This window comes from Gigantopelta aegis, chromosome 6, assembly GCF_016097555.1.
Source record: "Gigantopelta aegis isolate Gae_Host chromosome 6, Gae_host_genome, whole genome shotgun sequence".
NCBI classification, from domain to species: Eukaryota; Metazoa; Mollusca; class Gastropoda; order Neomphalida; family Peltospiridae; genus Gigantopelta; species Gigantopelta aegis.
The window spans coordinates 61,802,310-61,817,202 of NC_054704.1; the positions used below are offsets into that span (position 1 = coordinate 61,802,310).

The 14,893-nt window shown below is 38.1% G+C and overlaps 1 protein-coding gene across 2 annotated transcripts in view; it reads left to right on the forward strand.

The window, feature by feature from the left end:
* LOC121375771 (transforming growth factor-beta-induced protein ig-h3-like) overlaps positions 1-14,316 on the forward strand; it is a 67,482-nt gene extending 53,166 nt beyond the window's left edge. For both annotated transcript variants that reach the window (XM_041503397.1, XM_041503396.1), the window contains 7 exons: positions 2,977-3,193; positions 8,195-8,404; positions 10,280-10,417; positions 11,194-11,375; positions 12,170-12,306; positions 12,585-12,738; positions 13,883-14,316. In XM_041503397.1, the coding sequence (XP_041359331.1) occupies positions 2,977-3,193; positions 8,195-8,404; positions 10,280-10,417; positions 11,194-11,375; positions 12,170-12,306; positions 12,585-12,738; positions 13,883-14,119 (1,275 nt within the window). In that variant the 3' untranslated portion in view covers positions 14,120-14,316. The remainder of the gene's footprint in view (positions 1-2,976; positions 3,194-8,194; positions 8,405-10,279; positions 10,418-11,193; positions 11,376-12,169; positions 12,307-12,584; positions 12,739-13,882) is intronic.
* Positions 14,317-14,893: the final 577 nt, after the last annotated feature.

Consider the following 14,893-nt stretch of genomic DNA (forward strand, 5'->3'; position numbering starts at 1 on the left):
AAGGGATAATTAAATCCTTTCTGGCCTCACAAATTGTCCCATGCCGTTGCTGGGACTCGAACCTGTAGCACCGAATCGCCCGCAAATTGAAAGACTAACCACGATGCGCTCGGAGCTATTGAATGAATGAATGAATGAATGTTTAACGACACCCCAGCACGAAAAATATATCGGCTATTGGGTGTCAAACTATGGTAAATGGAAAAACAATGTGATGATCAACATAAATATAACAATTCTGAGCTACTGACGCATCCATAAAAAGGATGCTCTTTAACTCAACCACATGCATGGGGTCTACAAGTTACGCGGTCGATCCTTACGTTCATGTATGTATGTATGTATGTATGTATGCATATGAGTTTGTGTGTGTGTGTGTGTGTGTGTGTGTGTGTGTGTGTATACACATATGAGTGTGAGTGTGTGTTTGAGTATGTGTGTGTGTGTATATACACGTGTGTGTGTGTGTGTGTGTGTGTGTGTGTGTGTGTGTGTGTGTGTGTGTGTATGTATATACACGTGTGTGTGTGTGTATGTATGTATATACACATATGTGTGTGTGTGTGTGTGTGTGTGTATGTATATACACGTGTTTGTGTGTTTGTGTGTGTGTGTGTGTGTGTGTGTGTGTGTGTGTGTGTTCCTTTGTGTCTATGTATGTTTGTAAACAAATCTTTTTTTAATGGTGTTCGTGTTTATTTTCTGGCGGCAAAAAAGAAGTGTTTTATTTAACGACGCACTCAACACATTTTATTTACAGTTATATGGCGTCAGACATATGGTTAAGGACCACACAGATTTTTTTACAAGAAACCCGCTGTCGCCACATAGGCTACTCTTTTTACGACAGGCAGCAAGGGATCTTTTATTTGCGCTTCCCACAGGCGGGAGAGCACAAACCATGGCCTTTGTTGAACCAGTTATGGATCACTGGTCGGTGCAAGTGGTTTATACCTACCCATTGAGCCTTGCGGAGCACTCACTCAGGGTTTGGAGTCGGTATCTGGATTAAAAATTCCATACCTCGACTGGGATCCGAACCCAGTACCTACCAGCCTGTAGACCGATGGCCTGCCACGACGCCACCGAGGCCGGTTTTCTGGCAGCACTACTAATAACGTTCCTTGGTATGTGTAAAATGTCTCTGTTCGTTAAACCGTAAAGAAATAACAAGATACGCTACAAATGTGCACATGTTTCAAATACCGGTCTTTAACAGATTGTTTGAAGGAGACTTATGGAGTTGCAAACGTGACTTTTCTAAAAGCTAAGACGCCCTTGGGGAGGGAGTTAAAAAAAAATCGATGGAACCAAGTTTGGAAAATGTTGCTTTTTGGTGTGTGTTTTTTCCCATTAGAATTAATCAAACTGAAACAAATTCCATTACTTTTTTTAACGAGAACTATATTGTCAATGCAATAATAGAAAGAATTCTATCTGTTTTATATTTATGATACTGTCACATTCTCTGTAAGGTTTCGGGTTTTGAACCCCCGTATCCCCAGTCAGTGTGGTAAGGAAACCTTTGACATTGTCTTAACTGTTGAACTTGACTTAGTTGAAACCTTAATCATGCATATCCTCCAAACCGAATCCTGATAATAATGTATCAAATCGGTTGAAAACATAATTATGTCACAGAATCTAGTAAAATAGTTTTCAATTTCAGTGTAAATGAAATGATGATATTTTCGACTCATTTAATGCTACTGTCTTTTTAAAAACATGTTATACGTTCACAATTCCAAAGATCAATTGCTGAATAACATATTAATAATTGTATTCTTGCAAATGGAATAGATCATTTTAATTCTCAATGACATGTTGTTCTGCCCTAGGCGCTATATACTATTTCACTTTTCTTTTGTTTTACTTTCGAAGTGTGTTGTTAAAACCTGTATGTAGTTATATGTGTTTCTAGATACAAAAAGTGATAGAGAGGTTATTAACCATTTTAAGTTACGTTTGGAGGTTTTCAGCATCGAAATTCGTCCCAAACTAAATGCATGTGTGCTTGAAGAATGTAAGTTGTGTATATCTGCTTGCATATTCTCCGACCTAGGGAGTATTTGCCATCTGTGAACGTTTAGCCTATATACTTATGTTCCAGCTTTATATTAATAGATGTGGTACTAAGATACAATTTAGGGTTTGTTTTAGTTAATTTTCGAAATTAATGCTATTTTAGTTTCATCTGTCTTAAAACTATTAGCAATTGATTTGTTTAATTTTTAAACTTAGAATCCTAATAGATAGACCAAGGGCATTAGGTCAGACCTGGAACAAATTGGTAACAAGCTGACAGTTTTGAAAAGTTCTATCAAAAGTTCTCGCAAATCCATGAATAGCTAACTAGGGAATTCACGATCGCGTCCAAAATGGTCGCCACTATTTATTTTATCAAATCTCTGCAACCAGGCATAGGCCTAGTAGAAATGCAAAGAACGTGTCCAAACACGGGTTTTTGAACACAAGCAATGAAATGAAATCATTAATTACATTATTTAACTAACAGAAATCTTTTAAAATAAAATGGTGGCCATTAAGGTGGTCAATTAGTTCAATATAAATCACAGTTTATACGACTTTCTTACTTCCAGCTTGATACCAAGTTTGCTCAGATTTTATTAAGAAATAATGATGGAACGGGGAATACAAGATCTATTTTCTTATTACATATATATAAAATCGTTTTGATTCAAACCATATAACTTTTTTTATTACCACAAATCCTTTATAGTAAATGATGATCAACAGGCATGTTCTAGTACATTAGCGCATCTCCAAATACAAAATACAGAAGCTAAAATTACTAAGGTATATTAATAACACATTAAAAGAAAAACATCTAACTGTTAATTAATTAAATAGAAGGGTGTTTGGGGTTTTCTTTACGGCTAGCTTGTTGATATGTGTTTAGACATTCTAAAGCTGGTGATACGTTGAGTATGAACACGGGGTATGATATGATTTCAGGTCATCCACCCGCTGGATTCACAGGGTTCCCTTGCCGAGAAGATATTCCGTGACATGGAGTTCACCCAGTTCCAGCTGGCGTTGTTCACGTCTGACCTGGCCAACCAGCTGCGCGCCGGTGGGCCCTACACGGTGCTCGCACCTACCAACGAGGCGTTCGCGCGCCTACCCAACGACTTGCTCGACAGGATCCTTACAGACGCCGACACCGCACAAAGCATGTATCCATTTTGAAAACGTCACCAACGATGCGCAAAACATGTCTCTGCTTATTTAGACCACCTATAGAATAATAATAGTTTGTGGCACAAGTCCTTTTGTAGAAGGTTTTTCTGACACGAGTCTTCAGAAAATCAATTAGTGAAGAGAGCTTTAGCGAGCTCCACTTGAGGATTGATTTTCTTGAGACGAAAAATCATCAGAAAAACCTTCTACAAAAGGACGAGTGCCAGAAATATTTTCTTGTTCAATAATACTTATAATTTTCGTATAATTATTATAAAATTAATTTCATTTTAATTTTGTACCGTGACATCTTGACCCTGCTCACAGCTGATATATATTACATCACTTGAAGGAATGCATGCAGTGTGACATATTACATAACATCATTTATTATATACATAGCAATGAAATATATAGATCTACGGAAACCATAAAAGTCATATCCGGTGAAAAGTCATATTTTCACTGTATTTTAGCTACAGTGAAAATATAGAAATCGTATTTACTTTTTTGTAAAAGTGCATGATTAAATTATCTCCCTTTGTCTCGTTTCTTCGTATTTAAATTTGATGATTACCAATGCATCTGACCGAATGTAAAAAATAAAAAATGTAATTTAAACAACTGCACCTATAAAAATGGGATACGAAGTGCAATTACGATAAAATATATAAAACGAATTGAATACGAAGCTGCATAATGATGACACAATGTAGTGTCATCGAGTGTAAGTGTAAGAATTTAACGGCTTTCGACTCGTTTTGTTTTTGTAGGAGTTTTTAGAGGATCGCGTTGTCAGGTATGTTTGCACCGCAGTATTGTTAAATAAATGTTAATAAAGAGAATTTTTATTCAAATTTCATTTTAAAAGTTTATGGTCAAGTAAATATTCTGGCAAAGTTCCATAGGATAAGCGAAAGATATTGTCAAAAATGATGAAATCTGTATATAATAAATAGACCATTTCATGGTGTTTTTCCGAATACGATCGCAATTCGTGAAAATATGGTTTTCACACATCACTCGTTGACATAAAAATCGTATTCGAAAAACCCCATGAAATAGCCTCTATTTATTACCTTTGATTATGGAATGACGTAATGAACAGTTAACAACGGCCGTCTGCCTTCTAAACGACGGGGCGCGTGCTCTACGATTAACCATGGCCAATACAGCACAAATTGAATTGAATGGATGTTTAACGACACCCCAGCACAAATAATACATCGGCTATTGGGTGTCATACAATGGTAAAAATAAAAATACATCGGTTAGGTTAAAAACAGTGTATAGAGCTGTGCGGTGGTACATGAAATTTGAAATGTTAAGTCAAAGACAGTGTAAAGAGCTGTACAAAATAATACATATCACATTTGTTATAAAGGTAAAATTCATGTTACAAATCAAATATTACACAAAAGTAAATATAAATTTGGAATAAAATCCAGTTTCTTTTAAAAACTTTAGTACAAGTTCAGGGTGGAATCTAAAGGATTCCACCACATCCCTTGCTTCGAATATATCGTTTCTAGTCTGGATCAGATGATTACACTCCACCAAAATATGGTGCACCGTCAGTGTACACTGACAATGCTCACACCGAGGTGGAGGATCCTTCTTGAGAATAAATGAATGGGTAATGTAAGTATGTTCGATGCGAGCACGACACAAGACTATTTCATCCCTTCTGCACCGCCTGTAGGAGGACTGCCACTCTCTCAGGACTGGCTTAACAGAATGAAGCTTGTTCGCGACCGCACCATTCCAATCATCTTGCCAAGTAGAAAAGATATAATTATTTACGTGATGTTTGAGATCACTATAGGGAATACCAGCATTGGCACGTGGCAAAGTCAAAGCAGACTTGGCAGCACAATCTGCCTCTTCATTGCCTCTGATGCCAACATGGCTGGGTACCCAACAAAACACAATATTCTTATTGTTAATAGATAAAAAGACACACTTTCGTATCAGCATCCCAATTAAGGGATGTTCCAGCTTCATATATTGTAAAGACTGGAGACACGAAAGTGAGTCAGTATAGATTATAAATTTAGAGGAGCTAGAGGTTTTGATTTCCTCTAGGGCTTTAATAATTGCCCAAGTTTCGGCACTAAATATAGATGCCAAATCAGGCAATCTCATAGAGATTATTTTGTCTCTGATGGAAAAACTGTGGCACAAGCCACAGAATTCCCATCCCGTGACCCATCCGTGTAAATAGGGATGTAGTCACAGTATTTCTCTTTTATTTCCATAAAATATTGGTTATAAATAATTGGATCCGTGCGATCTTTCTTCAGATGCACGAGATCCAACACAATTTTAGGTGGTTTTATGCACCAAGGTGGCAAAACAAAATATGAAGGTGTTTCCAAAATGTCTGAAAGATCAATGTTGGAAGCAGATAAAAGCTGCCTAATGCGAAGACCAAATGTGCAGATTGCATTTGGCTTCGCATCAAACAACTTCATAAATCGGTTGTCAAAGATAGCGTTATGGGTGGGGTGTTTTGGCATTGACTTTATCTTGGTAGCATACTGCAGAGACAGCTTTGCACGTCTAGCACCCAAACTAGGTTCGTGTGCATCGACGTACAAACTTTCCACAGGAGATGTACTGAAAGCACCAAGACAAAGCCTAAGTCCCTGGTTGTGTATTGGATCAAGCATCTGCAAGTAAGTCTTGCGTGCCGACCCATACACAATAGAGCCGTAATCTAGTTTAGATCTAATCAAAGATCGATACAGTCGGAGCATAACCTTACGGTCTGCTCCCCACTCTGTGCTGGCAATAACTTTGAGAATATTTAGGGCCTTTAGCCCTTTCTTTTTAACATATTTTAAATGAGGTATGAAAGATAGCTTCCTGTCAAATATAATTCCCAGAAATTTGGTCTCCTCGACCACGGGAATCGGGCTTTTGTCCAGAAACAGCTGAGGGTCTAGGTGGTGACCTCTTTTCAGGCAGAAGTGCATACAGACCGTTTTTGACTTTGAGAATCGAAAGCCATTGTCAGTTGTCCATTGTTGAAGCTTATTCAAACAAAGCTGCAACTGACGCTCAATGATACTCATATTGGACGACCTGTAACAAATCTGAAAATCGTCAACGTATAGTGAGCAATCGACACCAGGTTTTAAACACTGGGCGATGCTGTTAATTTTAATTAAGAATAGGGTAACCGACAGGATGCTACCTTGGGGCAACCCCATGTCTTGTGAGTGGGAATCTGAAAACGTGGATCCCACTCGCACTTTAAAAATTCTATCTTTTAAAAAGTTAGAAATAAAATTTGGAAGAAGACCTCTTAGGCCCATGCCATGGAGGTCTTTTAAAATCCCATACTTCCATGTGGTATAGTAGGCCTTTTCCAAATCAAAGAACACTGAAACCAGGTGTTGATTATTGACGAAGGCCTCGCGACAAAACGTTTCAAATCGAACGAGATGATCAACCGTACCTCGACTGGATCTAAACCCACATTGCACGTTAGTAAGCAATTTGTGGGACTCGAGAAACCAGACAAGTCTACGATTGATCATTCGTTCCATAGTTTTGCAGATGCAGCTTGTGAGAGCGATGGGGCGGTAACTGGTAGGGTCAGTAGGATCCTTGCCAGGCTTTGGAATAGGAATTATAATAGCCTTCCTCCAATCAGAAGGAAAGTCACCAGAACTCCAGATTTTATTAAAGATCTTCAAAAGAACTAAAAGAGAAGATTTGGGTAAGTGTTTTAGTAGTTGGTAATGCATTTCATCTGGTCCCACCGAAGTATCATGGGCTTTTCGAAGAGCATCCTGCAACTCCTCCGAAGAGAAGGGCCTGTTGTATACTTCAGCATTCTCAGATGAAAAATTAATAGGTTGCTTTTCAGCTTTAGTACGGACAGATGTAAAAGCATCTGAGCTGAACGCAGAAGAGGGGTTATGAGAAAAGTTGTCTGCCAGTGCATTGGCGATGTCACGTTGAGATGTGACGTTTGTGTCATTGACAGACAAATGATGGACAGTACTACTGGATTCTTTTCCCTTGATTTTACGGATCCTATTCCAAACAGATTTCACAGAGGTTTGGGAATTCAACTTGAAGACATATTTTCTCCAAGATGTTTTCTTACTTTGTCTGATCTCTCTGCGGGCCTTTGCCTTAGCAATACGATAGGCAAAGAGGTTGTCCCAGGTGGGTTCCCGTTTAAACCTCTCAATGACGATTAACCAATGAAAAGGACGCATTACCGTCTAGTTTACGTGTGTCAGACGCTTTTCTAGGATGGCTTTCTGGCACCTTTCTGCTAGTTGACTGAACTAGAAACTGTCACTTAAATGAAACTTATTACAGAATTCAGATACACTTGTGCATCTTGCAGGTTTTATTTAATTTTGATATATCTGTGACAAATACATATAACTTAATGCTTATTGCAAACATACTCAAATGTCACCCTGTTACATTGTAGAGGTGCTCAAACCCCATATTATAACGGGTGTGTACTGCAACATACCTGGATGTCAATTTGTTACTGTTGTAGAGGTGCTCAAACCCCATATCATAGCGGGTGTGTACTGCAACATACCTGGATGTCAATGTGTTGTTACTGTTGTAGAGGTGCTCAAACACCATATCATAAAGGGTGTGTACTGCAACATACTTGGATGTCAATGTGTTGTTGTTGTTGTAGAGGTGCTCAAACACCATATCATAAAGGGTGTGTACTGCAACATACTTGGATGTCAATGTGTTGTTGTTGTTATTGTAGAGGTGCTCAAACCCAATATCATAAAGGGTGTGTACTGCAACATACCTGGATGTCAATGTGTTGTTGTTGTTGTTGTAGAGGTGCTCAAACACCATATCATAAAGGGTGTGTACTGCAACATACTTGGATGTCAATGTGTTGTTGTTGTTGTAGAGGTGCTCAAACACCATATCATAAAGGGTGTGTACTACAACATACTTGGATGTCAATGTGTTGTTGTTGTTGTTGTTGTAGAGGTGCTCAAACACCATATCATAAAGGGTGTGTACTGCAACGACGCCGTGGTGATCGCCATGGGGCTGAAGACTCTCGACAATTCTTTCATAATGATGCGATGCAAGCGTGACGGCGTTTACTTCGGAGATTCCAAGGTGGTCGAAGGAGACATCGTTGCAGAAAATGGCGTCATTCACGCCGTGGATAAAGTTATGATTCCAGATTCAGGTAAAGCTTTCTTGCTTTCAACAGAAACTTAATAGAAGATTCATTTGAATTTTAAAATGAATCATGTATTATTAATACGAACATTAAGATGATTTAAAATAAAGTATTCTAAGATAAAGATTTTTGAAAATCCTCAGGTCAGGTCAGGTCATACGGTTTTACGTGCACATTCAGAACAAGCTGTTGTAGCGCATGCCTGTCGTGGGCACAAGAGGCGGCCTTGACCGGCTCCTCCATCCATGACAGGAAAGGTGGGGGGGGGGAGGAGGGACCGCCTACACTGGCAGGTGCAAGGGAGCACAAGCAGCCCGATTGAATCGGTAGCAGGCGGGTGGGGGTGGTGGTGGTGCTATGGAATTTGAATGGAGCTGTTAATGCCAAAGAGAAAAGGTGCGCAGTTTTGTTGAGGAAATTTGGCGCAATTTTGAACGGTCGGTCGAAAGGTAAATGGGGAAAATCCTCCATTTGATTGTTCTATTTATAACTCTGCTATTAGCGGAATTATAAACAGAACAACCTAATGAAGCATAATGCCGATAAATGTTCTGCCAACAGGATCTGGTGGCATGTGTGCCACTATAAATAAAAATGTCAGTTTGATTGAAATGAGATTTTACTTTCAACTCTGACTTTAGATCTCCGTCAACAGAAGTAGCCAAAGGTAGTTTTATAGCATGTCAAGATGACCTTTCATTTTGACTAATCAAAATCTGCTTGAAACAATTTGACAAAATTTAACGCATTTAGAGCAGTTACATCTCGCTATGAAGGGGCGGGACGTAGCTCAGTGGTAAAGAGCTCACATGATGCGCGGTCGATCAGGGATCGATCCCCGTCGGTGGGCCCATTGGGCTATTTTTCCAATCTAATTAAAATTAGCTCCACTATTACATGTGGATCTAAAGACAGCCAGTTGGAGCTCCACCAATCAAAACTTTACTTGCAGAATCCTGCCAGTGATTTAAAACTAACAACACTGCGTAGTCCCCAATGTCCAGGTAATATTTCGTCTGTAAATAATAATTTAAATATCGACCAATCACACTTCGCCTTTTATAACGTTATTTGGGAGCATACAAATTCTAAAAATATCGGGCGAGTCTATTTTAGTGGCCGCAGTACAGCGAACCATACCAATACGTACGGGGTGGGTTATCAGTCTTCAGTTTTACATTAAAAATTATTTATTTATTTATAAAATAAAACAAAACTAAATCAGTCTTCAGTTTTACATTACAAATTATTTATTTTATAAAATAAAACATGTTTTAAGGCATTCGTAATTCACACGAAACATGTCGTATACCCTCAGGATAATTCGGAATGTTTTCAAATTATTTTTAAATCACTGGCAGGATTCTGCAAGTAAGGTTTTGATTGGTGGACATGAGCTCCAACTGGCTGTCTTTAGATCCACATGTAATAGTGGAGCTAATTTTAATTAGATTGGCTATTTTTCGTTCCAGCCAGTGCACCACGACTGGTATATCAAAGGCCGTGGTATGTACTACCCTGTTCTCTGTGGGATGGTGCATATAAAAGATCTCTTGCTGCTAATCGAAAAGAGTAGCCCCTGAAGTGGTGACAGCGAGTTTCCTCTCTCAATATCTGCGTGGTCCTTAATCATATGTCTAACGCCATATAACTGTAAATAAAATGTGTTGAGTGCGTCGTTAAATAAAACATTTTTTTTCTTTTTTTTTTTTCTCGCGATAAAAGGTCACTTTTAACACAACATGGTATTGGCTGATGTTAAATATATTTACGAAAATTAATTAGAAATGACCCAGTTTCGGTGAGATTAATTTTTCTGAGTTGTGAACATTTCGCTTGACATCGTTTTTATATATACATATGTCTGTATATGTATTTCAGTAAAAACTGTTGACGAGTTTGTGAAAGACCTACACCTCGACACATTTTCGGATTTAATGGTGCAGTCAAACTTTACAAGTTTCTTCAAAGGTTCTAAAAACATCACCCTTTTGGCTCCAACAGACCGTGCCTTTAAGAGTAAGTTATTTTGTCACTACTTTATTTGAGTTTTTATGTGAAAACGTTTTGTCATATGGAATTATATCTTACTCATTGCTTTCTGTAAAAGTGATTTTTTAGTCAAGCACAAAATGTTTAGCTCAAGTTGCATTGCACAGTTCAATTACTTTTTCTTCTCCCAAATGTTAAAGGGACATTCCTGAGTTTTTTTTATTGTTTAAGATGTTATCACTAACAGACTTTTTAACGATTGTATATTAAACGTGTTTCTGATCGTTCTAATATTTCTACTAGGTTAAATTTCATTTTATTTCCTAAAATATTTCTTTTCGTACGTACGAAATTATTTGAAGACAAAACCCAGTTTGGACTTGTTACAAATATTAAGACGACCAGAAACACATTGAATATACAGACACTGATATTCTAAACAAGAAAATATATTTAATATGCAAGTTTAATCGTAGAAATAGTTTATTAGTTGGAAACATCTTACAATGCAGCAAAACTCAGGAATGTCCCTTTAACATTTTTTACTATCACATTAATATTATATTGGGTGTTCCTCTCATAAGTTATCTTATCTTTGAATATAGCGGATCTAATATAATTATGGAGAACTTTAGTTCGGCAATTTGTAGAATTGTTAGTATGTAAAACGTGGTTACTCAGTTGTTGTTTTTCATACACGATCTAGGCCCAGGACATTCAATTTCTGGGTGTCCAGAGGTTTGCGTGTGATTTACTCATGTCCTATCGCGCTGCAAGTATTACATTGTACTTTGATATTCTAGACTTACACCCTCGATATCTGGCGGCGCTGAGAACACAGCCGCTGGCGACCAAACAATTCATGAACTATCACACGATTCATGGAGAACTGACTTCGGACAAATTTCTCGGAGACACGGATATCACGTCCGATTTAGATGAGGCGAGACTGTCTGCGCAGATCCACGTTAATGTCTACAGAGGTGTAAGTACTACGAATTGGCGCCCTGTCGTGTTAGTCGTTTGGGGCCAACAAAACATACAGGCATATGTGCATTCGCTTCAAATGACAATGCATTGTGATTTGGAAGTTATCATTATTGATGTTCCATTGATCTATTATAATTAATTATTTAATATATTTTATATTTATATACTAGTATACACGAACTCGGACTTCATCTCCAACATATTTATACCAATTGCACGTTCTAAGCTAGTGGAACAATTATAGCAACAATCGATTCAGAACTTTCATAATCAACCATCACATCGGTAGGTCTCAACCGATCAATGTTCGATTATTGAAAGTAAAATTTGCCATTTGTAGGGTGTATTCCGTCGAACACGACAGAGGATCCTTATAATTCAAATCCTTCTTATGTTTATATAACTGTAAATGATTGTTAAAGTTGGTCGGTTGGTACAAACCTATTATAATCGATGATCAATGATGAAATTCCAACCGATTTCCAACAGTAGTTGACTAGTATTTCAGTCAGTATGTGTACGTCAACCAAAGTCTGTCGTCAAAGTACTACCTCAGTTATTGTAAACAGTTAGCCAGAACTTGCTATGTGTACGTCAACCAAAGTCTGTCGTCGAAGTACTACGTCAGTTATTGTAAACAGCCAGAACGTGCTATGTGTACGTCAACTAAAGTCTGTCGTCAAAGTACTACCTCAGTTATTGTAAACAGTTAGCCAGAACTTGCTATGTGACACCAGCTACGGTGGTGATGGAATGGTCGTCTTAATACAGTTAAATTTTTTACTACAGGGACTAGTGGTGAACAATGCCAGGATCACATCCATGGACCATACCTGTGAGAATGGAGTAGTCCATAAAATTGACAAGGTTCTCATGCCTCCTCAAGATTCCATCATGGAAATCATAGCAAAAGATCATGAACTAAGGTTAAATAAAAAATACTTTTACATGTGTAGATGGATGGAGAGAGAGAGAGAGAGAGAGAGAGAGAGAGAGAGAGAGAGAGAGAGAGAGAGAGAGGGGGGGGGGGGGGGGAGAGTGGAGAGAGAGAGGGAGGGGGGGGGGCAGAACAAGAAGGTACATATGTATGAATCTTGCATGATTTATCAACTACATGTATTTTTGTTAGTCAAACTGTTGATTTAATTATAGCTGATATATTTATAAGTTTAATTATCTGACGTGTTTTTGACTTTCTGTATAGTATACTACACCAAGCCCTGGAAACAACTGGCTTAACTGAGATTTTGAGCAGTCCGGGACAATATACAATGCTGGCACCAACCAATCAAGCATTCCGATACATCAGTAGAAAGCGTCTGGCGAAGCTCATGAAAGATCCTCCCAAATTACGACAAGTAATACGTTTAACATTACACATGCATGTTAGACAATCGTGACGCGACATCACGGCAAGGTTCGAATTTCTTGCCGTAGTGATTTCAAATATCATATTAACCAAAATATGTCTTTTTGACATTGCAAGATGATTGGGACGCGGTCACGAACAAGCTTTATTCTGTCAAGCTGGTCCTGAGATAGTGGCAGTCCTCCTATAGGCGGTGCAGGAATGATGAAGTAGTCTTGTGTCGTGCCCACATATTTGAAGCATTCATTTATTTTAACCCTCTAGTGGTATCATATTCATTCAACATACATATGTTAGTGTACATCGAACATTCCCATGTCGACATTTGAATTTTCATAAATTTGTATATACTTTTAATAATGTAGCATATCTGCCACATTGGGCATTTAAGGAAAATGTAGCATATATGCTAAATGTTATTAACCTTGTAAAATACATTATTATGGCATGCATCTGTATCAAAACTAACCAAAGGATACCAAGAATATAAGGTTACATAATTTTTGTCTCAGAAACTTGACAGAACGTAAGTTGCCTTCGTGCCCCTCTTTTGAAGGAAAAGTTTGTCTTCGTGCCCCTCCAACTTGCCTTGGTGCCCTAATTTTTGTTATTAAACCGAAGGCAACGCTTGCCGTGCCCCCCACCCCCCACCCCCTCCCAAAAATAATTTTAAATTCGACCCATGAATATAATCTATCCCATTTTTCTACCATTTAAAAAAAAAAAAAAAAAAAAAGTTTGGTTTGACATAAGAAGAAAAGTAAGTGTTTTGGAAATAACAATTTGAAAAAAAAAGCTATTTAAAATTTAAAAACAATTGGCTCAGAAATAAATATTTTGTATTAAATTCCATAGTATGAAAAAAAGGCGTTCCCCGACTCCAAATCTTACACAAGTGTTTAACAGCATGTCAAAATGAAATGCCTAGACTCAACCGAAACCCAGAGCCTGGTTGCTGTAAATCAACTACAAGAAGGAAAACCAGTCCTAGGGGCCTACTTTCTGAAGTGATGGCGTAGACCACAACTGTCGGTTATTTCTCGTTCATTCGTTTCTTGGATGAAATACGAGATCTATTATAAATGCTCAACTATACTCGAGACTGTCACTGTAGCTTTAATGATACATTTCAGATTCTCGAGCGACACATCATCAACCGAATGGTTGTGGAGTGCTCCGTGGACCCCAAGATAATATACAGCATCGACTCACGGCAAGGCGACCCCGTCGACTTCACTCACAGGACTCACGGATTGACCGTCAACAAGAAGTATCGCTTTAAATCAAAAGAAAAGCTGGCTACAAATGGTGTCCTGTATAAGCTGAGTAGAGTGCTGCCGTGCTCGTGCGAGCCGCAGTTACGTACATGATACATCATCATGGTTGCGAGCCGCAGTGACGTACATGATACATCATCATGGTTGCTGCACCGTATCTGAGTTTGCTTATGTAAATAACATTTTAAGATCAGTTATTCATAGTTCTGCCTGTTCCATTTGATGGAATGATTAATGTTAAATACACTTTGACTTTTAATCGTCAGTTAATAAATTAAACACGTGTTGTATATACGTGTGAATATATAGTTAATGTAATTATGAAGGCTCAGGGTTGTTCGAAACGCAGGATGGATGAACTCGAAAGGGACCAAGACACTGTGCTGATGTGCAATATGTGCTGATACTGGACGTTGTACTTTTGGTGAAAGACTTCATTAAATGAATAAACCAGACCAGTAGGAACCGAGTGGTAGGGTGGGTGCCCCTTCACTACAAAGTCGACTTTACATAAACAAAAATAACCTGAAAAAGAGATGAAAATTGCCATCCAAAATATTTTGTTATCCTGATGTTAGGATGTCGTTTTTGAGGCCATGAAAATATTTATCAATAGATTTTTATACGAGTCCTTTTGTAAATGGTTTTTCTTACTCATCTCAAGAAAATAAATCTTTGAGGCGAGCTTTATATTGGTGATCTCCAAGGACTGATTTTCTTGAGACGAGTCAGAAAAACTACGAAAGGATGAGTGCCAGAAATATTTTCTAGTTCAATCAATCTTATAATTTTACTATAATTATTTAGGGGATAACTATGTTGTATTTGACCATTTTCAGACGTTAATGCTGGTTTTGCAGTCGCAAA